Raw genomic sequence first — 26,388 nt, forward strand, 5'->3', positions numbered from 1 at the left:
GCCCGATTGAATGATTCACTCGTTATCGAACCATACTGATAAAAAAGTCTATGTGCCTGGTTTGCTTCCTATTCACATAATCCCAGCCATCAGGTAGACGGCAGGATACCGGTTTAGAAGTTAGCATAAAATATTGTAAATTGGAAACTAAAAGTTTCAAGAGAATAGGAACACTAATTTCACCATTTAATATGAACACATCCTACATACAAAGTCTAAATCATGGCCTGTCAAATAGCTAACAAAAATAATTTCCGAACCTACAAAGCTTATTTCTTTAGATAAGTTATATGTCCACAAAAATTTGAGTCATAATTTTCCACCTCAAAGAAGAAAAAAAAAATTAGCATGCCACCACATGAATAAAATTATAGAGAAAAAATAAGTTTTGACAATTACCAGTTTCGAGGAGGGCGGGGATGTTCTTTTCTATGGCGTGAGATTGCGAGATACGTGCCCATGGTGTCGGATCACACTCGATGGCTGATAGGTGATGGCCGCAGCATCGACGTGACCAGGGACTCATGGGTTGATGGTCTCCCCCTGTGCCGCTGGCCGACTACTGTTAGTGTTGAGGCTGGGGAGGGTTTACGGGTCTGTGATCTTATGATTCCCGGGGAGGCTGATTGGGACGAGATTCGATTAGCCCGCTTCTTCGGGGAGCATCTGGCGGAGCGGGTTCGCTCCCTCCCTCTGCCACAGAGCGGTGGACCAGACGTACGTGTGTGGAATCTCTCGACCAGTCCCAGAGTCAGGATGAGCGTCCTTTCTCGCATTCTTAGGCGGGAGTACGAACCTGGTCCTGATTGCGCCTGGATCTTGCGATTGGGCCTCCTCCCGAGGGTTGCGCTGTTCCTCTGGCAGGTGGTCTGGGACCGTCTTCCAACGAGAGCAGTACTTGGTGGACGAGGATTGAGGATCCCCCTTGAGTGTGGGGTTTGCGGTGTGGCCGAGACGGTCGACCATGCCTTGTTTCGGTGCTCTAGGGCGAGGGACACTTGGTGTCTGGCAGGGGTCCCGCAGCCGGTATGGATCTGTAGGAATCAGTTCTTACAGGCCATGCGCCAGGCCTCGGAGTCCCCGGCTCTTCGTCAGGAGGTGACTCGAGTGAGCTGCACTGCCTACCAGATCTAGTTGGCCAGGAATGCTCGTATATTTGGTGAACGTTGTATGTCGCCGAGATTTGTGGTCGAGAGGGCCCGTAGTCAGGCGGCAGAGATGTGTTATGCCTCCACCACCGGAGGGACCTTGACAGCTCGGGACATCTGGGGCCCCCACCATGCTTCGGCAGCATCTCACACGGTGTTTTTCACCTGGGAGCCCCCACCCCCGAGTTTCCTCAAGGTCAACTTTGACGGGTCAGTCTTGGATGGTGGCACGAGGGGAGGTGCGGGTTTCGTCATTCGGGACCCTTTTGCTAGGGTTGTAGCCGCTGGGGGCAGTCACCTATTTGATACCTCGGTTCCGAGTGCGGAGCTGAGCGCTGCCTGGGCAGGCCTTCGACATGCCCGGTGCGTGTTACAGGCTAGGTCTATCACCCTAGAGGGTGATTCTGCCACCGTTATCAGTTGGATCCGTGAGGGTCCTAAGGGTGATGGTAGTGACCACCCTCTGCTTCGTGATATATGGGCTATGGGGAGGGATGGAGGGGCCTTTCAGGCCAAGCATATTTACCGTGAAGCCAATGGGGCTGCGGATTGGGTGGCTGCATTTGCAGCTCGCCATTCCGGAGACACTATGTGGACTGGAGATGGGGAGTTGCCTTTGGCACTCCGAGGTATCCTATTTTTTGACTTTATTGGGTGTATCCGTACCCGATAGGTATGATCCACCCGTATTAGCCAAAAAAAAAAAAAAAAAAAAAAAAAAAAAAAAAAAAAAAAAAAAGGGAACTGAGCAGTGATGAGACGTGCGACCTTCAACTTTATTCCCAAACAAAAATACGTTATGAATTAGAGAGGATCAGACCACTCTAAACCTGCGCTACACCCAAAATTTATATTCAAGGCACCAAATCTATTGTAGCTGTTCGCCCAACCCAATGAACACTGAAGTAGGATCACTCTCCATTCTTACCAGACTGGATCTTACCAGCTTTAAGAGTAAGCAAATTCTCTATCAAACTGCTCAATTCATTATAAGAAGAACCCCCCTCCTCCACAGCCCTCCTTGCCATCTTCCCTACCTCCCTTGCTCTCTCTCTCCTCCCATCCGCTTCCTCTCCGCTTCCCATCAACTCATTTACCGCCCTCCTTATCTCCTCCCTCCTCACCATCATCCTCTCCTCCTCCTTGCTACGGCATACCTTCACTCCGATCGCAATTCCGATCCTGAGAACATCCACCATCAGCTTCTCATTGAAGAATTGCTCGGCAAAGAGCGGCCAAGTGATCATCGGCAACCCGGCGCTCGCACCTTCCATGCAGGAGTTCCAGCCACAGTGCGTCACAAATCCCCCGACGGCTTCATGGTTCAATATAAGCAGCTGAGGTGCCCATCCACTTATGATCAATCCTCTCCCTCTACATATCACCCTCTCCTCAAACCCTTCCGGCATCCATTCCGAAGGTTCACCGCCATATCTCACCACCCAAATGAACGGGTGCTCCGAAGCCTCGAGGCCCGAAGCAATCTCGCAAAGCTGAGTGCGGGTGAATCGACCTAAGCTCCCAAAACAGATGTAGAGAACCGATCTCGGCTTCTTAGTATCCAACCAACTCAAGCAGCGGTCGCAGTCCGCGGAGGCCTTGTCTCCTCTCACTAGTTTATCATGCTGGTCCTGATTGCGTAGCGACACCGGGCCGACATGCCACAGTTTCATGTCGCCTCTCTCCTTAAGTTGATCGACATAGTCGTGCTCCATCTCGTAGAAGCTATTCATTATCGTGCCATAGCTCGAGCGATGGGAGTCACCCAACTGTTTGTGGAGGTCGCTTGGGGTTTCTATGATGAAGGCAGGGAGCTGCGACCGTGTCATCTCAATCCGATGGGGAATCTCCGGCACAACAAAGGGCTGCTCGTCGCTAGCGACGCTCTCATGGGGTTTGAGACGACCGATGGCACCGGCGAGGATGATGGTGAAGAAGCTCGTGCCGTGGAATTCAAGCCTTGGTATGCCGAGCTCATGGGCGAGGCTGGCCGACCACGGGTAGAAGATGTCGGATATGATGCAGTCGGGGTGGTGGTCTTTGGCAAGCTGCCTGAAGGGGGCCTCGAGCATGCACATGGCCGCATGGAATTCAGGGGGGATTTCTGGGTTGGGCAAGGCGGTAAGGTTTTCATGGCCTTCAAGGACGCCGGATTCTGAGTAGGGGAAGGGAATGGCAAGGAGCTGGATTTGGTGGTGGCGAGAGTCGTTGCTGAGGTCTATGGTCGGTTGGATGAGGGGGACGTTTGCAGTGGTGGTGATGATGGTGGCCTTGGCTCCACGATCAGCTAAGAGCCTAGCAAGGTCGATCATGGGAATCATGTGGCCCGGGGCAAGAAATGGCAAGAAGAAGATGTGGACATCCATGGGAATCTAACCAGAGATTAGAGAAGTGCTTCTTTTTATTTGCAATATTTTAGTTAGGTTCCAATTAGCAAAGTCGGGGAGGTGGATTATATATTCTTCCGAAGTCTTCTGTCCTTTACGATTATTCAAAGAACAGAAATGGTAGGCCGGCGTCGAGGCAACTCTTCGGACCAGATGTAGGCCAAATGCCAGTGGCGTGGAAAAGCTGGGATGGAGCTTTGGCCCTCTCGTTTACCTTCACGGCACTCGCTTTCCCTTCTCTAAGCAATGACGTCAGCTAGCTTCGTTGTTTTCTAGGACATCTCGGTGGCTCCGCCATATCTTTCTGTCTTATCTAACGTGGCATGCATGCCATCGGCTCTGGTCATATCTGTCATGCTACAGGCTGTAGATGACCAACATAAAGAGAGAGAAAACTACTGTAAAGAATAAAAAACTAAACAATATTATTAACTTTAACCATACTGTATAAATGAGAATCGATAATTATTTATATAGTTGCTAAGAACAACCAAAAATAGACCTCATCACTCAGATAGATTTTATCAACTAGGTAAAGATAAGAAATGACTATAGACTTAATCAACTACCTAATCTTAATCTCAAAGATAAACCGAAAATCTGGATAAACTTCAATAGCCCACATACAGATGACAACTTATTATGCCCCGTCGCTACCCAGCTCGAGCAAATTTGAATGAGGCAGATTTTACCCATTTTGTAATTTTTAATTCTACCTGTCCTTCCTTGCTCCGAGTCTCTAAATCCCAACCCTTCGCTCTGAAGCGAGTATGAGTAATGGCCTATCCAACCCATACCCAACCCACTGCCATCTCTAATCACCTTTAATCCACATTCAGTCAATCTTATGATTCCCATCACGTACTTAGGCTTGATGAATGAGTCAAACTTCAAAAGCTTGGTAAGAATATATGCAACCTGGTTCTCTGACTTGTAATAAACTAGTTGGACTTGATTTTTATTCACTTGATCTCAGAGGAAGTGGAACCGTATATCTATGTGCTTACTTCTTCCATGCATAACTGGATTCTTTATTAAATCAATAGCTCAAACATTATAAACAAAAATCTTCACCAGCCCTTTTGATTGGCATGTGAATCTGATTGCATAACTAGAAGTTGCCGCCACATATTATTGAAGTTAGTTCAGATTTCAAGTTTATTTTTATCCTTTGGGATTAAGTCTGTTTAGTAGATTAAGTTTATCATTATGTTTTATGTTTATCTAGTTGATGAGGTATGTCTTTTAGATGTTCATCTTATACTTGTTCTTATCACTTGTAAAGCAAGTACAATAAATACTTGTTGATTCTCATTTGTACAACATGGCCAAAGTTAATAAAAATTATTTAGTTTCTCATTCTTTGTAGTTTGCTCTCTTTGTGTTTGTTAGTTTGCTCCATCAAACTGGTATTAGAGCAACTCCCCTTCTACCATCACTAGAGCGTGTTTTCCCTTTGCCACCAGAGCTAGTAGGGATGTTTCCCCTTCTACATCATAGCTCCTTTGATTGCTCGGATCTTCAAAGCGGACCTCTGCTTTCGCCCAACCCTTAGCCTCACGAGCGATACTCAGATTATCAAGATCTGCTATATCTTCGATGGGATCCGCCACATCTTCAATAGCGGCCCTCTTCCATCGTTGGCTTTTGGAGACTAGTGTCTTCTCTATCGCTAGCGTTTCCTTCTCCACCAGCTTCTATCTCTGCTTCTCGCAGCCAATCGAGTCCAATTTGCAGCACCTAACGGCTGAATTCAACCATCTTTTCTCATATTAGATGGAAAAAATTTTGATTGTTGGAGTATCCAGATGAAGGTTTTCTTTGGTTATCTAGAAATTCTTACATTGTGTTTGGTTGGATTCACGAGAGGAAGGATGAATGAGATTGGAAGGATAGATGGATGAAAAGAAGGGATTATCCATCCTATGTATCTCGATTGTTAACCACGAAAATGAGATACATTTGAAATATGGTAAAGGGCTTTCATCCATTTGCTCTCGTTTGAATTGTCAAGGCTAATACTCGGAGATACATTGGCACAAATAGTTTAATTCTCAAAGTTTGAACTGTCACTTTTTTGGCCTTCTCGACTCGTTTATAAAATCGTTCTAAATATCCCATGTTTGCTTTTCTATAATTGCCCCAAAGATCTTCCCAAATACTACCTGATGAATGAAGAATAATGCCTTTCGATCCTTGTTCTCCCGGTAGGCTTGTCGCTGGGTGTCAGTTGGATACTCCCGAAGTTTAGTAACTCCAACCTCCACAACATTAACTCACTTGTTTGGTTTGAAGGATGGATTGGAGGAATGATTGCTGGGGAAGAAAAGAAGGATGAGGGAGAGGATGAATGGATGAGACATGAGAAAAAGAATGGATGATATCTATGCAATATTTCTACTAAACTACCATTTGATAACAAACAAAAAAGATAGCAAATTACGAAGGAGGAAAAACTAAACAAAAAAGCTTTTACTAACATTGGCCCCACTGTATTATAAATGAGATTCAACAAACATATATAATAGTTACTTTACAAGTGATAAGAACGACTAAAAGATAAACATATCCATCAATTGGATCGACTTTGTCCAAGACAATGAACTTAATCTCAAAAGATAAAGATAAACTAAAAAAATGAACTAACTTCAATATTAGAAACATGAATGCAATTTTCTTCAAAAAGTTTATGAACAAGTAGACGTGTAGCTATTGGACAGGCACTTGGCTTGAGACAATGTCCCCCTGTTTTGTCTCTAAAGAGAAGAAAAATTAAACGGCAAGCTATGCATTCGGTTCCGCACCTCATCATAGACCATGCTGCTTTCGGACTCCAGAGTAGGCGCTTGTGTGCTGGAATTCTCGGGTTTTATTTTATTTTATTTTACGGCGGTCGCCTTACATTACATAGTCCTGGAATAGATACATCCAGGACAGAGTCCAGGTGCTCTGCTCCTGGGTTACTGGCCCCTTTATCGGTATTCCAAATTCAAAACAAATGCACGAGAAAAGAAACAGAGCGGTCATCTTGCTTATTGGCGGACCGAGGCTCTAGGCCAGGGGAAGAGTGGACCATCTTGGAATTCGAAACATGGAAATTATGAGGATGGAATCAGTCGCTTCACTATAAACATCTGCCGGTGCCTCCCGGGAAGGGCTGAATTCTGAGTAACCAAAGGGATCGTCCAGGAGCATAATGCTAAGTTCTCTCCTTAAACCATACTGTAACCGATAAAAAGAACTGAACCGAAGGGGTTGCCCTGATATATCAGGATTAGATCATATGTGATATGGTTTTTAGTTATCCTATCATGCTTCGCCAAAATCATGCGATGATTGACCTGGTTCTTTTCTACTGGCCATGCCCCGCGGCACCCAATGGAAACCCCTCTTTTTGCCTCACAGGTAGGATATCACCTTTTTTTTTCTTTTTTCTTTTTTTTTTTTTTTTTTCAAGAGGCCTCCACCAGAGTCCTGTCAAGACTTTTGGCAGACTACTCTGGTTTTATCTTTTTATTTTTTTATTTTTAACTTTATGAGAGGAGACAGTCATTGGACTACACCATAGGTTAACCTCAAAACCAAACCTAACCCAAAAGTTTCAATGGGTTTGACTTTGGTTCCACAGCCAACGCATGCATGATTGGGTTTACGTTGTGTTTGTGTTTCGTGCCAGTTTGTGGATTGGAGTGAGAATTCCAAATCCAAATAAATGCTTTGAAAACTTTTGCATCCAAGCATCCTCCTCCAAAAGCCTTATTTGCTAGCCATGGGCTCCCGATTTTATCCTAAAGGGGCCATCGTGGCCGAGAAAGATGGCCGAGTCAACTCAGAAGTCATTATCCTCTTGGCTGCAGTCCTCCCTAACCGTTCGAGCTCTTTTGGCTCGCCGTTGGACTTTGACGGGTGGCAGAAGCTGGCATGGCGGCAATCTCCCCCAAAGGACCAATAGGCCGACGATGGAGCCGACTCAGGCATTGGTCTAGGGCGACTCAGGAAAACCGCTGAGCCGGGTCGAGCTAAAATTTTGTAGATTTAGAAGTTAGCATAAATTTTTTGTAAATTGAAAACTAAAAGATTTAAGAGAATACGAACACCAATTTCACCATTTAATAAGAACACCAATTTCACCAATTTCCCAACCTACAAAGCTTATTTCTTTACAGATAAGTTATCTGTCAACCAAAATTTGACTCATTATTTTCCACGTCAAGGAAGAAAAAAAAACTAACATGCCAACACATGAATAAAATTGTAGAGAAAAAAAAAAGTTTTGACCATTACCAGTTTCAGCAGAGGAAAGGGAACTGAGCAGTGATGAGATGTGCGACCTTCAACTTTATTCCCAAACAAAAATACGTTATGGATTAGAGATGATCAGACCACTCTAAACCTGCGCTACACCCAAAAATTACATTCAAGGCACCAAATTTATTGCAGCTCTTCGCCCAAGCCAATGAACACTGAAGTTGGATCATTCTCCAGCCTTAGCAGACTGGATCTTACCAGCTTTAAGACTAAGCAAATCCTCTATCAAACTGCTCAATTCATTATAAGAACCACCCCCCTCCTCCACAGCTCTCCTTGCCATCTTCCCTACCTCCCTTGCTCTCTCTCTCCTCCCATCCGCTTCCTCTCCGCTTCCCATCAACTCATTTACCGCCCTCCTTATCTCCTCCCTCCTCACCATCATCCTCTCTTCCTCCTTGCTACGGCATACCTTCGCCCCGATCGCAATCCCGATCCTGAGAACATCCACAATCAGCTTCTCATTGAAGAATTGCTCGCCAAAGAGCGGCCAAGTGATCATCGGCAATCCGGCGCTCGCACCTTCCATGCAGGAGTTCCAGCCACAGTGCGTCACAAATCCCCCGACGACTTCATGGTTCAATATAAGTAGCTGAGGTGCCCATCCACTTATGATCAATCCTCTCCCTCTACATATCACCCTCTCCTCAAACCCCTCCGGCAGCCATTCCGACGGTTCACCGCCATATCTCACCACCCAAATGAACGGGTGCGCCGAAGCCTCGAGGCCCGAAGCAATCTCGCAAAGCTGAGTGCGGGTGAATCGACCTAAGCTCCCAAAACAGATGTAGAGAACCGATCTCGGCTTCTTAGTATCCAGCCAACTCAAGCAGCGGTCGCAGTCCGCGGAGGCCTTGTGTCCTCTCACTAGTTTATCATGCAGGTTCTGATTGCGTAGCGACACCGGGCCGACTTGCCACAGTTTCATGTCGCCTCTCTCCTTAAGTTGATCGACATAGTCGTGCTCCATCTCATGGAAGCTATTTACTATCGTGCCATAAGTCGAGCGATGGGAGTCACCCAACTGTTTATAGAAGTCGCTAAGTGGGGTTCCTATAATGAAGCCCGGGAGCTGCGACCGTGTCATCTCAATCCGATGGGGAATCTCCGGCACAACAAAGGGCTGCTCGTCGCTAGCGACGCTCTCGTGGGGCTTGAGACGACCGATGGCACCGACGAGGATGATAGAGAAGAAGCTCGTAATGTGGAGGAGAAGCCTTGGTATGCCGAGCTCAAGGGCGAGGCTGGCCGACCACGGGTAGAAGACGTCGGATATGATGCAGTCGGGGTGGTGGTCATTGGCAAGCTGCCTAAAGGGAGCCTCGAGCATGCAGATGGCCGCATAGAATTCAGGGGTGAGGTCTGGGTTGGAGAAGGCGGTAATGTTTTCATGGCCTTCAAGGATGCCTGATTCTGAATAGGGGAAGGGAATGGCAAGGAGCTGGATTTGGTGTTGGAGAGAATTGTTGGCGAGGTCTATGGTCGGTTGGATGAGGGGGACATTTGCAGTGGTTGTGATGATGGTGGCCTTGGCTCCACGGTCAGCGAAGAGCCTAGCAAGGTCGATCATGGGAATCATATGGCCCGGGGCAAGAAATGGCAAGAAGAAGATGTGGAGATCCATGGAAATCTAACCAGGGACTAGAGAAGAGCTTCTTTTTATTTGCAAGATTTTAATTAGGATGGAACTATGGTCCTCTCTTTTTATTTTGCTCGGCTTCGCGAAGCAATGACGTCAGCTAGCTTATTTGTTTTAGCTGGGTGGTTGGCCTGTCTGGTCATGTCGCTATCGGTGGGCAAACCCGCAAACATAAAGAGAGAGAAAACAGCTGTAAAGAAGAGAAAACTAAAAAATATTATTAACTTTAATTATACCGTACAAATAAAAATTAATAAATATTTATAGTAGTGGCTCAACAAATGATAAGAACGGCCAAAAGATAAACATAAAAAAAATCTTGTCAATCAAATCAAACATATTTTATCAACTAAAAAAAAGATAAGAAATGACTGTAGATTTAATCACCTAACTAATCTTAATCTTAAAAATAAAGATTAACCGAAAATCTGGATAGACTTCTAACATCCCATTTAGGGATGGTAATTTCCTGCTCTCCATCGGATGCCCGGCCGACCAAATTTAAATAAGGCAGATTTTACCTTTTTATAATTTTTAACTCTATCTGCCCCACCTCCCCAAGGCAAATGTAGAGCGGGTATGGATAATGCCCCACTCTATCTGCCTTCTGTTTTTGGTGTTGGTCTTGGTTTGCCTTCCCTCACATTACTCCTGATCCAGCTGGGCCATCAGGAAGAAAGATAGGGGGATTGGAGATGGACTTCTCTTTTAATCTTCTCCTCTCTGTTTCTTCTCCCCTCCTGGGTGGTAGAGAGAGAAAAGGAGGGAGAGGGTTGAATGGCTGCCGTGCTGTGATGTTGCAGTTGTTGCTTGGCACTCACTTGAAAGGGAGATGGTGGGATGTGACTTTTATTAATTACATGGAGTGAATTTTCCATAATGCCCCTACTTTTGCTTATAGAGAGGTCCCTCCCTAGACAAATTCTTTCCTTTACCTTGACCATGAAGTGCCATGGGATAACCTTTTCCAATTCTGCCATTGCTTGACATGGTAAACAGTATTGCCGAGCCTTATCTCAGTTATTTAATCAGTTTCATGGGCCTACTTTTAAAGTAATTACTTTTCTATGCTTTTATTAAAAATTATATTAAGAAGAAGAGGCTTCTAGTCTATCTTAGTTAGATTCATACATGTTTATTGAAATGGTATACTTGACTGCTATCTATTTTCATATCGTTTTTTTAAGTATTTTATACTTATTAAATTTTTTTATTATTAAAAAAAAGGCTCCATTCACTGAATTCGCCTTAGGCCCCCAAATATATTAAGCCGCCCCTATTCATACCCAACTCAATACCATCTCTAACTTTCTTTAATATAGATTCAGTCAATCCTGCCATTCTGATTATGAACTTAGGCTTGATGAATGAGTCAAATTTCAAAGGTTTGATAAGAATATATGCAACCTAATTCTCGAACTTGCAATAAACTAGATGGACTTGATTTTTATTTACTTGATCTGGAAGGAAGCAGAATCGTGTATCTATGTGCTTACTTCTTCCATGCATAACTAGATTCTTTGTTAAATCAATAGCTGAAACATTATCAACAAAAATCTTCACCAGCCCTTTGATTGGAATGTGAATCTGATTAGCATGTTTCTCAGCCAATTTACTTAACATGCACTAGAAGTTGCAGCTACATATTATTGAAGTTAGTCCAGATTTTTTAGTTTGTTTTTATCCTTTGGGATTAAGTTTATTTAGTAAATTAAGTTTTTCATTGTTTCTTATCTTTATCTAGTTGTTGAGGGATGTCTTTTAGATGTTTATCCTATACTTGTTCTTATCGCTTGTAAAGCAACTACAATAAATACTTGTTGATTCTCATTTGTACAACAGGGCCAAAGTTAACAAAAAAAATTTTAGTTTCTCTTCCTTTGTAGTTTGCTCTCTCTGGGCTCGTTTGGTTCGCGGGAAGCATTTTCCTTCCTATGAATATGATTCCTGGGAAACAAATTCCTAGGAAGAGAATGCCTAGGAAAGTATTTTTGGCATGTTTGGTTGACCATGGGAAAGTGACAAATTTCCAAGGTGCTTATGTTTGGTTGGCCATCCACTTTCCTAGGAAAGTTATATATAATTCCTATTATGCCCTTAATAAAAATTAGGTTTTTAATGCCTCTTTAATGCTTCTTTAATACTGAAGGGACTTTTTGGGAAAAAGTAAAAATGAAGTGATTCCCGCCTCATGGGAAAGTAACTTTCCCATGTTTCTCATGGGAAAGACTTTCCCATGAAATGTGGGAATCACATTCCCATGGGAATACAACTTTTCCTTCTCTCTCCTTTGAAAACTCCAACCAAACAAGAGGCATCTCATTACTTTCCCGTTGACCACACTTTCCCCCCTTCTTTTCCCGCGAACCAAACGAGCCCTTTCTGTGTTTGTTAGTTTGCCCCATCTGGTATGAAAAGTAGAGGGTATGTTTCGCCTTTGCCACTAAAGCCAGCAATGGCGTTTCTCCTTTTGTACCATGGCTTCTCCCCTGCTCCCTCCGGTTGCTCGAATCTCCAACACAGACCTTTGTTTCTGCCCAATCCTCGGCCTCACGAGCAGTACTTTGATACCAGTTTGATGGGGCAAACTCATAAACGCAAGAGATAGCAAACTACGAAGGAGAAAAAACTAAACAAAAAAGCTTTTATTAACATTGAACCCACTGTATTATAAATGAGAATCAACAAACATACATAAAAGTTACTTTACAAGTGATAAGAACGACTAAAAGATAAACATCTGAAAATAGATCTTATCAATTGGATAGACTTTATCCAAGACAACGAACTTAACCTCAAAAGATAAAGGTAAACTAAAAATATGAATTAACTTCAATATTAGAAACATTAGAAACATGAATGCATTTTTCTTCAATAAGTTTTATGAACAAGTAGGCGTGTAGCTATTGGACGGACACTTGGCTCGAGACAATGTCCGCTGTTTTGTCTCTAAAGAGAAGATAAATTAAACGGCAAGCCAAGCAGTCGCTTGCGTGCTGGTATTCTGGGGTTTTATTTTATTTTATTTTTACTGCGGTCGCCTTACATGGTCCTTGGAATTCGAAACATGGAAATTATTTGGATGGATGCAAATTGAATGGTTCAAGGACTATCTTGCAGGCCCAATGAGGTCTACGCCCTGGAGCAATAATAGACCTCTGAATCTATCGATCCTATGCTCGAAGGACCTAGAGGCTTTCCCACGCGTCTCCAACGCTGCTAGAAGATTCTGTAATGGGCTAGGTTCCCCTAATAGGCTTGCTAGCCATTTCCGTTTTTATGATGGGTCTATTCGGGGACCGTGGGCTGGGAGTGTTGGGCACTCATCCTTTACCGGTAGGTTCGCCCAATGAGGCCCAATTGCTAGTGCAGCCGACCCGGCTTCTGCGTTGCTAACATTAAATTAAAAAAGACTTGTGGCAATGTTGCTCGGAATCATGGTGCAGGGCTAAATTTAGGTACATGGATGGTTATCTACGAAGCCTGATGCTTTGAGAACTTTATATTTGATCCTCAAGGTGCTAGTGAACGGAAAATGGGTGGCCACGCATGGAAGGTTTATAATCTTTTCTTTTCATTCTTCATTAGCAGCAGTGAGAATATACTCAGCCACATGGTTATAAATGCTGCTAGAAAGATTGTTCAAGAGTCCAAATTCAGCCTGGAATCAGTGGCTTCACTATAAACATCTGCCGGTGCCTCCCCGGAAGGGCTGAATTCTGAGTGACCAAAGGGATCGTCCAGGAGCATAATGCCAAGTTCTCTCTCCTTAAACCATACTATAACCGATAAAAAGAACTGAACCGAAGGGGTTGCCCTGATATATCAGGATTAGATCATATGTGATATGGTTTTTAGTTATACTATCATGCTTCGCCAGAATCATGCGATGATTGACTTGGTTCTTTTTTATTGGCCATGCCCCGCGGCACCCAATAGAAACCCCACGTTATGCCTCACGGGCAGGATATCACTTTCTCTTCTTTTATTTTATTTTATTTTTTTTTTTCCTTCAAGTGGCCTCCACTTGAGTTCTGTCAAGACTTGGTCAGTGGACTACACCATAGGTTAACCTCAAAACCAAACCTAACCCAAAAGTTTCAATGGGTTTGACTTTGGTTCCACACCCAGTGCATTCATGATTGGGTTTGGGTTGTGTCTGGGTTACGTACCAGTTTGTGGATTGGAGTGAGAGTCCCAAATCCAAATAAATGCTCAGAAAACTTTTGCATCCAAGCATCCTTCTCCCAAAAGCCTTATTTGCTGGCCATACAGCCATGGGCTCCCGACTTTATCCCGAAGCCGGACATGGTGAAAATGACGCTGCTGCTCGGAGTCCAAATCAAGAGCAAATTCAGGGTTCCGTGGCAACCCATCATGTATGAAAATGTGCCCAATTTTTGCTATGGGTGTAGGCAAATCAGGTATGCCGAAGCGGTCTGCAAGTTTCCGATGCTGGAGGTGGAGGGGGACGTGCAGGATCGGACGCGGTCCCCAGCTCGCATAGTGGTAGAGACGGGCGGAGATTCAGCAGACGGTCGTGAGCCAGATTCTAGCTCCGATGAGATAACCCGGAGGGCGATCTTTGGACCTTGGTTGGTGACCACGAATATCCAACCGCCATGAGCGGTAAAGGGGCCGCCGCAACCGAGAAAGACAGCTGAGTCAACCCCGAAGTCCTTATCCTCACAACCGTGGCCCCCCCTAACAGTCTGAGCTCCTCTAGTTCGCCGTCAGACTTGGACGGGTGGTAGAAGTAGGCGAAAGGGGCATGGCAATGATCTTCCTTGTAGGACCCGCAGGCCGACGACGGAGCCAACTCGGGCACTGGGTCTAGGGCGACTTAGGGAAGTCGCCGTGCCGGGTCGAGCTTTGACCCACTAAACGACTTGGTTGACTCAGCGGATGACTCGGGTGGAGCTGGGTCGGGCACTTTGTAGGCCAGCCTAAAGGTGGCAATGGTGGACGTGAGCCTGGGCTAGTCAAATAATTGTCCTAGAAGCCCAGCGACTAGGTCGGTTGGAGTCAGCCTAGGCCTGGAGGACTCGAGCCGGTTTGGTGGCCCAGACCAGACTGCTAAAGCGGATGGGCCTTGTGCACCTAAGGCGCCGAGCCGGAGGCAGGTAACGAATGAGGCCTGGGTGAGCGGGAACTGACTGTCCCCCCCCTCGCCCAAGCGTCGACGTCCTCCCCGGTGACAGTGCCTCCTGCTCTAGCAACTCCCGGCTCTTCTCGACAAGGATGTTGCATCGGCCTGGTATGTTCCTACTGCCTTGGCTAATACCAGGCGGCTGATTGGAGATTGGTGCAGTGTGGATGTTGTGGACGTCCCTTGGGTGGATACTCTTTCGATGAGGCTCTAGCCGACCATGGTCAATGTTGTGGCTATAAATAGTTTGCGGGTTTGCAATCTCCTTTGCCTTGATGGTGTTGGGTGGGACACTAGCCTAAGTGGCCATTTATTTGGAGAGCACCTTACAAAGAGAGTACAGTCGTTGGCGGTTTCGGAGTGTGCTGGTCCGGATGTGAAGGCTTGGTGCATGTCCTACAGCCCTAGGGTCAAAGTGAGAGATATCTATGACCTTCTTTAGTGTGAGCAGCAACTGAGACATGACTGTTAGATGTATACCATATAAGCCAATCTGGCGGACACATTATTAATTCTGGGACATAAATTTGTACTTGACTTTATTATTATTGAACAATAAATGGGCATCTTTTCATTCATATTGTTTATGTGTCTATGAATCGTTCAAGGAATTAATAAGATGATGATACATATTCTCAAGAGTTGAGAATTTGAGCCATGTATCATTGGTGATTAATTTTTAAATGCTCCTGATCAATGGATCATCACGAGGACGGTGATCGATCCGATCAGTGCACAGATCGTTTTCCTTCTGGATGGACGAGACTCGAGTCCACAGTGTAGGGACACTGAAGTGATAGTGCATGTGCTTGTTAGAGAACAAGGGTACTGAGCGTGACCAAGACAAGAAGTCACTTGGATGTCTATCCACTTGTCAGTGACTTGCTTGATGTTACAGTGGTGTGACTGGTCCTTTGACCTGCGGTGCTTCGGCTATTCATAGTGAGGTTATTGTAGTTTGACTGCACATATACATGGTCTCTAGTCATATGAGTCATTGTCGTATAGATTGGTTGTAGTAGGTTCATTGTAGGAGTAGGGTATGTACTTACATGGAATCTATCGACCTTGATAGAAGAGGAGTGATCCTATGTGATTTATTAGACTGAGTTCTAAGACCTTGGCCAAGGCAGTAATATACAGTGGAGAAAGAGTTTTCCACTATCGGACTCAAGTCGAATAAATCTAGACATATGATAGACGACGGGGTTTGACGAGTTATCCATGACCTCCGGTCTGTAGGGATCCACGATAGAAGAACTGTATCATACGATAACTGCACCTAGAGGTTCATTATTCTATTCTGCTGGGTAGCCACTACATACTGATAGGTGTCACTGGTGGATGGTGAGACTCACAGGGATCATCTTGATGGTCGATAATTCCTGGTGAGTTGAGTTGGAATTGTTTCAACCCATTGAAAGGAGTTTTCAATGATATTGTGATAGAGATCGCAATATATCTCACTACCAGTCAGAATAGAACCTATGGGGTGACACACATTAGAGGTAATGACCGATCCAATGGTTGAATTGTGATTATGAATCACAAATAATCAATTTGATTGATAATTGGTTGACCTGTTAAGAGTTAGTGAGTTGAAGAAGGAATAATTGCAATCGGATTTCAATTTAATTTAATTAATTGGACTTGATCACGAGTCCTACTTGGAGTAGGATCTTTGGAGTCTTAATTGGATTAGAATTTCAAATTAAATTAGAATCCTACTTGGAGTAGGATTTCTAAAGTCCTAATTGTCTTAGGGCTGAAATTTTAACAAGTCCTGATTAAATTAGAATTTTATTAAGTCCTAATTAATTTTAATTTTAATCTAATTAATTGAAAGACTCCTAATAGGATTAGGATTGAAGAGTTCAATAGAGTCTTGGTTCAATTAAATCCCAATTAGATTAGAATTTGAAAGAAAAGGAAGATTGGGTTCATCTAATCCTTTTTAGAAAAGGATTGGGTCATAACCTATGTGGCTAAACCCACCCCACTTAATGTGATTAAATGGGGTGTGGGATTAGAGGGGAGAAGAGGGAGGGGTGTACGCCCCTCCCTTGCTTGCGTGAGAAGAAAAGGAGGGGGCTACGCCCCTCCTTGCTTGCCACCTAAAGGGATAAGAATGAGTTCCTTAAAAATAGGAACTCATCTTTATCCCTTAATACTTCAAAAAGGAGCATAGGATTTTGGCCACTATTCATGCTTTTTCTCCTCATTCCAGCCATGAGCACCCTCCTCCATCTTCCTCCTTTGAGCCGCAATCAAGAGAAGAAAAAGAAGAGCCTAGGACGCCCTCTTCCTTCTTCATCTTGGTTCCAAAAGAAGGAAAAGAAAAAGGCTGCGCAGAGGCATTCAATCTTCTTCCTTGGTTCTTCCTTCTTACTCTTCCTCTCAAGCCAATCAAAGGTTGATTCAAAGGAGAGGACTTCAGCCATCAATAGCGTTCTCTGCAAGGGAGCTAGCACTCCGGAAAGATCCAAAAGCTTCGATCGACTCACTACTTCGTGTGGATACATATAGAGGCCGGACGCGTGTGCGGCTTCCACTGAACCTTCATTAAATACCACGTGAATCAGATTTGCAGAGACCATCTACCTGCACAAGGTGAAGATCTGATCTTCTTAATCATGATTTTAAAATAATTTAATAAAAATTTAATCCTAATCTATCTATAAATGGTTTTAAAATACGTTCATGCGATGAACGGGATATGCACATGTCTTTCCGCTGCGCATCTGAAAATTTTTTGAATTTTCAGCGACATGTGACAGATCCTAACAGTGGTATTAGAGCCATGGTTATGTAGATTAAGATTAAGATTAAATTTTTCAAGGCATTTTAGATTTGAAATTTAAGGGATTATGCTTGCTGAAATTTATGTATGCAGAATTTTCAGCTTGTTGATTTTTCTGCATGCTGATTTTTAGATGCTTAGATTAATGATTCTAATGCTTTGATAATGTGATTACAAATATTTAGAATCAAATCTTGCATGATCAGCAAGTCATGAGATGAAATAATCAGTTAAATTACAGATCTGAAAATAATTTTTATGCATGTGATGCATATGGTGATGATCATGGATGGACCCTTTTTGAATGTGCTGAAATGTTCTGCGATGTTCTGTGATGCATGTAATTTTAATTTTTAGATGTCTGTGTGCATCTTAAATTCATGTATTAGAGACCTGCGTGTCTCATGAAAAAGGATTGTAATTTATTCTTTATTTTTATTTAATTTTTAAAGCAATCTGGGATGTAATCTGTGATGTGTGTTGCACGTCGATGGTTGATCGATATGTACATCAACAAGCTCAACATGCGCGGATCGAGATCAAGGGTTGATTGAAGATGGATCAAGGAGTTGATCACAATTGGACCTAAGGGATCAAGATCGAGTCAAGAGTTGAAGACGATCAAACCAATTGACGTGCATGTGCTTGTAAAATGACCCCATCCTGGATCCATGATCATCACCATTTAATTTTATTTTGATAAATGCCTGTTTAATGCTTATGTCTATGCGGGTAGACTTATATTTGCATGAGATGTGAATACGCGATCGAGTGAGACCTAATTATAAACCTCCCTAATCAGTCGAGGGTGAACCAACATGAGTTAGTCATATTAGATTAATTGATCTAATTGGTGTCTAGGCAAGCCTAAAAGGTGGTTACTTAATTAGGACCTTACTCTCCGAGTAAGGGGAGCCTCCCACCTGCTTACCTGGCCAATTGTTCGATTACCTCTTATGAAGAACTCAAGTTGCAAACACTAAGACATGATTATGCAATATTAAGTCCATAGGTCTTCCACCGTAGTAGAGCTGCTAAGATCTTTCCGGTGTTGATTTGTCTCGGCTGGACATAGTGGGCAAGTTGCATCGGAAAACTGGACCTCTCTATTAGACATGAGATATTGTGGGATAAAGGTGGGGTTGGGCCCCAATAACTGTTAGGTGAGGACCCAATGACGACTTTATTTCTGCGGTTATACGGTGGGTCTGACTTAACTAAGTAATGGGGCCAATAACTATTAGGTGAGGTCTTCATGACTTAGAGACCAAGTACCACTGCAATTTGCTTAAGAAGCATTGTACAAGAGTTGTACACTCATCCATTTATATGTCATCAATAATTGTTAGGTGAGGTAGCATGTAAATCGGTGAGACCGCAGTACCCACTAGAAATCCTAGTCGTGTAGGATTTTTGTTTCTCCATCAGCGGAGTATGAGGGATTCGAGAAAATAGTGGGAGCATATTTGTTTTAAAAGTTTCTAGAACAAATTAAGTTCAAGTACAAAGTCTAACTAGAATCTTTACTCTCTACAGATCATAATGTCAGGTTCGAACCTTTTGACCCGTATTCTTGAGACCAACCGACTGACCGGAACCAATTACAAAGACTGGCTTAGAAACCTGAAAATTGTTCTGAGTTGTGAGAAATTAGGGTATGTGCTCGAGAATGACATCCCCAGGTTACCATCACGTCCGACCGATGATCAGTGTGAGACGCATGAAAAATGGACGGACGATGACATTAGAGTCAAGTGCTACATCATGGCATCCATGACTAATGAACTTCAATGCCAGCATGAGAATATGAAGACTGCTAGAAAAATACTAGCTCACCTGCAAGAGTTGTATGGTGAGGAGAGCTGCACTGCACGCTTTGAAGTGTCCAAGAGGCTCTTCAAGGCAAAGATGTGCGAGAGGCAGTCTGTCCATAATCACTGTCTGACTATGATCAAGGACCTAGAGGAGCTTGAGAAGCTCGGTATGACTATGCATAAGGAACTGCAGATAGATCTGATCCTACAATCCCTTCCTGATTTATTTGGTCAGTTTATAGTAAACTACCATATGAATAAGATTGAATGCACTAAGATTGAACTATTGAATATGTTGGTAACAGCTGAGGGGGCTTTGAAAGGTTCAAGGGGCTCTTTTCTGGCTGCTGAACTGACTTCTGGTTTCAAGAGAAAGTCTACTTGGAAGAAAAAGAAGCCTGTAAAGAAGCAGAAGAAAGACAAGAAGCCTAAGAAGAAAGTTCATAAGAAAAAGGCAAGTGACAAGGGAAAATGTTTTCACTGCAATGTCGACGGCCACTGGAAAAAGAACTGCCCTTCATACCTCGAGAGCCTGAAGAACAAAAAGGCAGACACACCTTCTGAAGGTATGTTAGACTTGCTTGTAATTGAAACTAACCTTACGGTTTCTTCTACTTCTAGTTGGGTTATAGATTCTGATTCTAGTGCTCATTTGTGCACTACTATGCAGGGTCTAAAGAAAAGTAGGAGGATGGCGGAAGGTGCAGTGACCCTTCGGATAGGCAACGGGGCAAGAGTTGCTGCTGTAGCTGTGGGCACCTATCCTCTGTGATTACCGTCTGGATTTAGTTTATTATTTAGAGACTGTTATTATGTCTCTGCTGCTAGTAGTAATTTGATTTCTGTTTCATGTTTAGCACAGGATGGTCATATTTTGACATTTGACAAAGACTGCTGTTCTATTTATTTCAGAAATAAATTAGTTGCACGTGGTTTCATGATTGACAGTCTCTATCACTTGCATGTTGATGTGTCTATGAATGTGTCTGAGCAAGTAGTGAATGCCATAGGATCTAAAAGATCCAGAGATGAGATAAATCAGAAGTATTTGTGGCACCTCAGGCTTGGCCATATTGGAGATGACAGAATGAACAAAATGGAGAAAGATGGGCTTCTCGGCCTATTGACTTCCAAGTCCTATCCAGTTTGTGAGTCCTGTCTTCAAGAAAAAATGGCTAGATTACCTTTTGTAGGACATGGGGAGAGGACCACTGAAATACTTACCCTGGTACACACTGATGTGTGTGGCCCATTTGATGTGTCAGCCAGAGATCGTTATTCATACTTCATTAACTTTACCAATGACTATTCACGATATGGGTATGTGTATCTTATTTGATACAAATCTGAGTGTTTTGAAAAGTTCAAAGAGTTCAGAAATGAAGTAGAAAAACAAACTGGAAAAACCCTTAAGGCTCTTCGATCAGATCGAGGAGGAGAATGCCTTAGTAGAAAATTTTGGAACTATCTCAAGGAGAATGGCATAGTCTCACAATGGACGCCTCCGAGTACACCTCAACTCAACGGGGTGTCAGAAAGGAGAAATCAGACTCTATTGGATATGGTCCGATCCATGATGAGCTTCACAGATCTGCCTATGTTTCTTTGGGGAGATGCCTTATTATCCGCAATTTATTTACTGAATAGAGTTTCCTCTAAATCCGTTCCTACCACACCGTATGAGATATGGTATGGTAAGAAGCCGAGTCTTGGTCATCTCAAGATTTGGGGATGTCCGGCCCATGTCAAGCGACTACAGGCGGACAAGTTAGAGGCTAAGACCATAAGTGCTCGTTTCATAGGATATCCTAAAGAGTCATTAGGATACAATTTTTACGTCTCAGAAGATCACAATGTATTTGTGAGCCGACATGCCATCTTCTTGGAAAAACAATTTATCCTTGATAGAGGCAGTGGGAGGAAAATTGAGCTTGAAGAGAAATTTTCTGAAAAGCAACGAGTAATGGATCCTATAGAACCTATTCACATAGAGCCAGTACACGTTGTACCTCCTCCATCTCGTAGATCAAGTAGGATCTCCCATCCTCCTAATAGATACTTAGGTATACTAGTAGAGGATACCGAGAAAATATTCCTCATGGGAGATAGGGAACATGTACAGGATCCCAATACCTACAACGAGGCGATATCTGATATCGATTCCGAGAAATGGCTGGAAGCTATGAAGTCAAAGATAGACTCCATATATTTTAACCAAGTCTGGATCTTAGTAGATCCACCAGAAAGTATAGTACCTATTGGATGCAAATGGATCTACAAAAGGAAAATAGGTTCGGATGGAAAGGTAGAGACCTATAAGGCAAGGCTAGTAGCGAAAGGGTATAGTCAGCGCGAAGGCATTGGCTATCAGGGAGACCTTTTCACCTGTAGCCATGCTGAAATCCATTCGAACATTGCTTGCCATTGCAGCATTTCATGATTATGAAATATGGCAGATGGATGTGAAAACTGCTTTCCTGAATAGATATCTTGATGAAGATATTTACATGGAGCAGCCTTTGGGTTTCACCTCCAGTGATGGAGATCACAAGGTCTGCAAGCTGCAAAGGTCCATCTATGGACTAAAGCAAGCATCTCGGAGTTGGAACACTCGTTTCAATGATGCGATCAAATCGTTTGATTTCATCAAAAATAAAGAAAAACCGTGTGTTTACAAGAAGGTTAGTGGGAGTGCTGTCGTGTTCCTCGTACTGTACGTGGATGACATCCTCCTGATAAGGAATGATATTTCTATGCTAACCTCGGTCAAGGTCTGGTTATCAAAAGAGTTCTTCATGAAAGATCTTGGGGAAGCATCCTATATTTTGGGGATTAAGGTCTATAGAGATAGATCTAAAAAAATGCTTGGCCTATCACAGAAGATATACATAGAGGAGGTACTGAAGAGGTTCAGTATGAAAAACTCCAAGAAGGGTCTATTACCCCTTAGGCATGGGATTCATCTCTCCAAGAAGATGTGCCCCAACACATCTGAAGAGATTCAACGCATGAGCAAGATCTCTTATGCTTCGGCAATAGAAAATCTCATGTATGTCATGCTGTGTACACGACCAGATATAGCCCTTGCTGTGAGTGTCACTAGCAGATATCAGTCGAATCCAGGCGAAGAGCACTGGACAGCTGTGAAGAACATTCTTAAGTACTTGAGAAGAACTAAAGATTTGTTCTTGATTTTTAGAAGATCATCAGAGTTAAAGGTAGAAGGATACACAGATTCAGATTTCATGACTGATATTGATGATAGAAAGTCTACATCTGGATATGTGTTCTTGTGCAATGGTGGTACGGTAAATTGGAAGAGTTCCAAACAACCGATCATTGCTGATTCTACCATGGAAGCTGAGTATATTGCCGCCTCTGAAGTTGCAAAGGAAGCCTTCTGGTTCAAGAAATTAATTACAGAGCTAGATGTAATGCCATCAGATGCCATCACATTCTACTGCGATAATAATGGCGCCATAGCTCTTGCTAAGGAGCTAAGGTCTCATCAGAAGTCCAAGCACATTAGAGTGGCGCTTTTACCTCATACGCGACTACCTCGAAAAGAAATATGTCGAGGTGCAGAGAGTAGACTCCGCGGACAACGTGGCGGACCCGCTTACTAAGCAGTTAAATCAGCAGAAAACTGAAGCCCACCTTGAGAAGATGGGACTTAGATATATATCTGATTGGCTTTATGTCCCAGAATTAATAATGTGTCTGCCAGATTGGCTTCTAGGGCATACATCTAACAATCTTCTACTTGCACTAAAGCCAATCTGGCAGACACATTATTAATTTTGGGACATAAATTTGTACTTGACTTTATTATTATTGAATAATAAATGGGCTTCTTTTCATTCATATTGTTTATGTATCTATAAATCGTCCAAGAAATTAATAAGATGATGATACATATTCTCAAGAGTTGAGAATTTGAGCCATGTATCATTGGTGATTAATTTCTAAATGCTCCTGATCAATGGATCATCACGAGGACGGTGATCGATCCGATCAGTGCACAGATCGCTTTCCTTCTGGATGGACGAGACTCGAGTCCACAGTGTAGGGACACTGAAGTGATAGTGCAAGTGCTTGTTAGAGAACAAGAATACTGAGCGTGACCAAGACAAGAAGTCACTTGGATGTCTATCCACTCGTCAGTGACTTGCTTGATGTTGCAGTGGTGTGAGTGGTCCTTTGACTTGCGGTGCTTCGGCTATTTACATTAAGGTTATTGTAGTTTGACAACACATATACATGATCTCTAGTCATATGAGTCCTTGTAGTGTGGATTAGTTGCAGTAGGTTCACTGTAGGAGTAGGGTATGCACTTACATGGAATCTATCGACCTTAATAGAAGAGGAGTGATCCTATGTGATTTATTAGATTGAGTTCTAAGACCTTGGCTAGGGCAATAATATACAATGGAGAAAGAGTTTTCCACTATCGGACTCAAGTCGAATAAATCTAGACATATGACAAACGACGGAGTTTGACGAATTAACCATGACCTCCGGTCTGTATCTCACTACCAGTCAGAATAGAACCTATGGGGTCACACACATTAGAGGTAATGACCGATCCAATGGTTGAATTGTGATTAGGAATCACAAATAATCAATTTGATTGATAATTGGTTGACCCGCTAAGAGTTAGTGAGTTGAAGAAGAAATAATTGCAATCGGATTATAATTTAATTTAATTAATTAGATTTAATTAATTGGACTTGATCACGAGTCCTACTTGGAGTAGGATCTTTGGATTCTTAATTGGATTAGGATTTCAAATTAAATTAGAGTCCTACTTGGAGTAGGATTTCTAAAGTCCTAATTGTCTTAGGGCTAAAATTTGAACAAGTCCTGATTAAATTAGAATTTTATTAAGTCCTAATTAATTTTAATTTTAATCTAATTAATTGAAAGACTCCTAATTGGATTAGGATTGAAGAGTTCAATAGAGTCTTGGTTCAATTAAATTCCAATTAGAAAGAAAAAGGATTTGAAAGAAAAGGAAGATTGGGTTCATCTAATCCTTTTTAGAAAAGGATTGGGTCATAACCTATGTGGCTAAACCCACGCCACTTAATGTGATTAAATGGGATGTGGGATTAGAGGGGAGAAGAGGGAGGGGGCTACGCCCCTCCTTGCTTGCGACCTAAAGGGATAAGAATGAGTTCCTTAAAAATAGGAACTCATCTTTATCCCTTAATACTTCAAAAAGGAGCATGGGATTTCGGCCACTATTCATGCTTTTTCTCCTCATTCCAGCCGTGAGCACCCTCCTCCATCTTCCTCCTTTGAGCCGCAATCAAGAGAAGAAAAAGAAGAGCCTAGGACGCCCTCTTCCTTCTTCATCTTGGTTCCAAAAGAAGGAAAAGAAAAAGGCTGCGCAGAGGCATTCAATCTTCTTCCTTGGTTCTTCCTTCTTACTCTTCCTCTCAAGCCAATCAAAGGTTGATTCAAAGGAGAGGACTTCAGCCATCAATAGCCTTCTCTGCAAGGGAGCTAGCACCCCCGGGAGATCCAAAGGCTTCGATCGACTCACTACTTCGTGTGGATACCTATAGAGGCCGGACGCGTGTGCGGCTTCCACTGAACCTTCATTAAATACCATGTGAATCAGATTTGCGGAGACCATCTATCCATACAAGGTGAAGATATGATCTTCTTAATCATGATTTTAAAATAATTTAATATGAATTTAATCCTAGTCTATCTGTAAATGGTTTTAAAATACGTTCATGCGATAAACGGGATATGCACATGTCTTTCCGCTGCGCATCTGAAATTTTTTTGAATTTTCAGCGACATGTGACAGATCCTAATAAGGACTACATCCAGATCTAGAGGTTCGGTCTTGAGCCGAGGGTTGCCCTGTTTCTCTAAAGATGGTTTACAATCGGCTACTGATGAGGTCTGTCCTGAGTAGGCGCGGATTGAGTATCAAACCGTACTGCTTTAGGTGCGAGGTGAAGGAGTCCGTGGACCACGTTCTGTTCCAGTGCGATCGAGATATGAGGTTTGGAGGCTTGTTGATATCTCGTCAGATGTTCGGTGCCAGTCCGCCTCCTTCACTCAGGCGTTTAGATGGTGGGCCACCACTCCTCATTTATGGTATATGGCCATCAAGGCAACATATATTGCTTTTCTAGAAATGCCTGGATGTTAGGAGAGATTAGTCCTACACCAAGGTTTGTCGTGGAGAGTGCCCGAGTGCAGGCTACGAAGATCACCCATGCAAGTCCATCGGAAGGGCCATTAATAGCTCGGAGCACCTAGTGTCACATGGCCACTAGGCACACACAGCGTAGGTGTGTGCGGGCACAGGCGAGGCTGTGCCCAGCGGCCTGACTTAGGCGGTAGACATGCCATCTTGGCCTTTGGCATGAGGAGGTGGGCGTTGAACTTCAGCAGCGCCCACGGCAGTGTTGGCACGGCACAGGGGCATGGGCACGCGCGCAGGAGGCGTGCAGCTCACGCGACTGGGGAAGCTGGCCTGACCATGCGCACAGGCCAGGCGGGCCGAGTGCACGATGACTGAAGATGGGCTTCGGTGTTGAGGACCCCCGCAAGCCACGCCGCAAGAGGAGCAACAGTCGCACACCAACTGAGGGCCAAAGTAGCCATGCCAACCAAAGAGGGCCATCGGACCACAAGGAGGCCAACGGGGGGTCAAGCCAAGGCCAACTACTTTGCTTGGAAAGCCTTGGCCAAGCACCTTCATACGGCCGAGCACGCCCAACCTCGGCCAAGCCAAACATGTGCCCATGCATGCCCAAGCCATGGCCAAGCATGCCCAACCTTGGCCGAACCCGCCGCGCGCACCGCCCCGCCGAAGCCAAGCCACAGCCCAATCCTGCCATTGCTACAGTGCAGCGAGGTTCTTGGCCAAGAACCTCGCATGCTACAGTGCTACAGTGCCCGTGCCCAGGCCCCTGCGCGCCCAGGCCCGCGCCCAGCCCCGCCCGCGCGCCCAGGCCCGCGCCCAGCCACGCCCGCACGCCTGCCCGCCCGTGCGCCCAGCAGGCCGACCGCCCGCGCCCGCCCGCGCGCCCGCGCCCGCCCGCGCGCCCGCCCGCGCGCCCGCGCCCGCCCGCGCGCCCGCGCGCCCGCGCGCCCGCGCCCGCCCGCCTGCGCCCG

General features: G+C 44.1%; 3 protein-coding genes across 3 annotated transcripts; 1 reads left to right on the top strand and 2 right to left on the bottom strand.

Annotated features, from left to right (window-relative positions):
• Positions 1–459: 459 nt before the first annotated feature.
• LOC149768718 (uncharacterized) lies at positions 460–1,134 on the top strand. Its single transcript, XM_089925995.1, has one exon. The coding sequence runs from the start codon at positions 460–462 to the stop codon at positions 1,132–1,134; it is 675 nt and encodes a 224-aa protein (XP_089782121.1).
• Positions 1,135–1,903: 769 nt separating this feature from the next.
• Positions 1,904–4,897, bottom strand: LOC120110632 (putative UDP-glucosyl transferase 73B6). The gene has a single exon (XM_039126208.3). The coding sequence runs from the start codon at positions 3,512–3,514 to the stop codon at positions 2,060–2,062; it is 1,455 nt and encodes a 484-aa protein (XP_038982136.1). The 5' UTR covers positions 3,515–4,897; the 3' UTR covers positions 1,904–2,059.
• Positions 4,898–7,613: 2,716 nt separating this feature from the next.
• LOC120110498 (scopoletin glucosyltransferase-like) lies at positions 7,614–10,299 on the bottom strand. The gene has a single exon (XM_089924940.1). The coding sequence runs from the start codon at positions 9,465–9,467 to the stop codon at positions 8,010–8,012; it is 1,458 nt and encodes a 485-aa protein (XP_089781066.1). The 5' UTR covers positions 9,468–10,299; the 3' UTR covers positions 7,614–8,009.
• Positions 10,300–26,388: the final 16,089 nt, after the last annotated feature.

Source organism: Phoenix dactylifera, chromosome 1 (assembly GCF_051530095.1).
Source record: "Phoenix dactylifera cultivar Ajwa chromosome 1, Ajwa_hap1_PhDact_Kaust_v1.1, whole genome shotgun sequence".
In the NCBI taxonomy this organism is placed as follows: domain Eukaryota; kingdom Viridiplantae; phylum Streptophyta; class Magnoliopsida; order Arecales; family Arecaceae; genus Phoenix; species Phoenix dactylifera.

Bases quoted from the DNA above. Each gene is read 5' to 3' on its own strand.
- LOC149768718 (XM_089925995.1), top strand. From the start codon at position 460: ATGGTGTCGGATCACACTCGATGGCTGATAGGTGATGGCCGCAGCATC.
- LOC120110632 (XM_039126208.3), bottom strand. From the start codon at position 3,514: ATGGATGTCCACATCTTCTTCTTGCCATTTCTTGCCCCGGGCCACATG.
- LOC120110498 (XM_089924940.1), bottom strand. From the start codon at position 9,467: ATGGATCTCCACATCTTCTTCTTGCCATTTCTTGCCCCGGGCCATATG.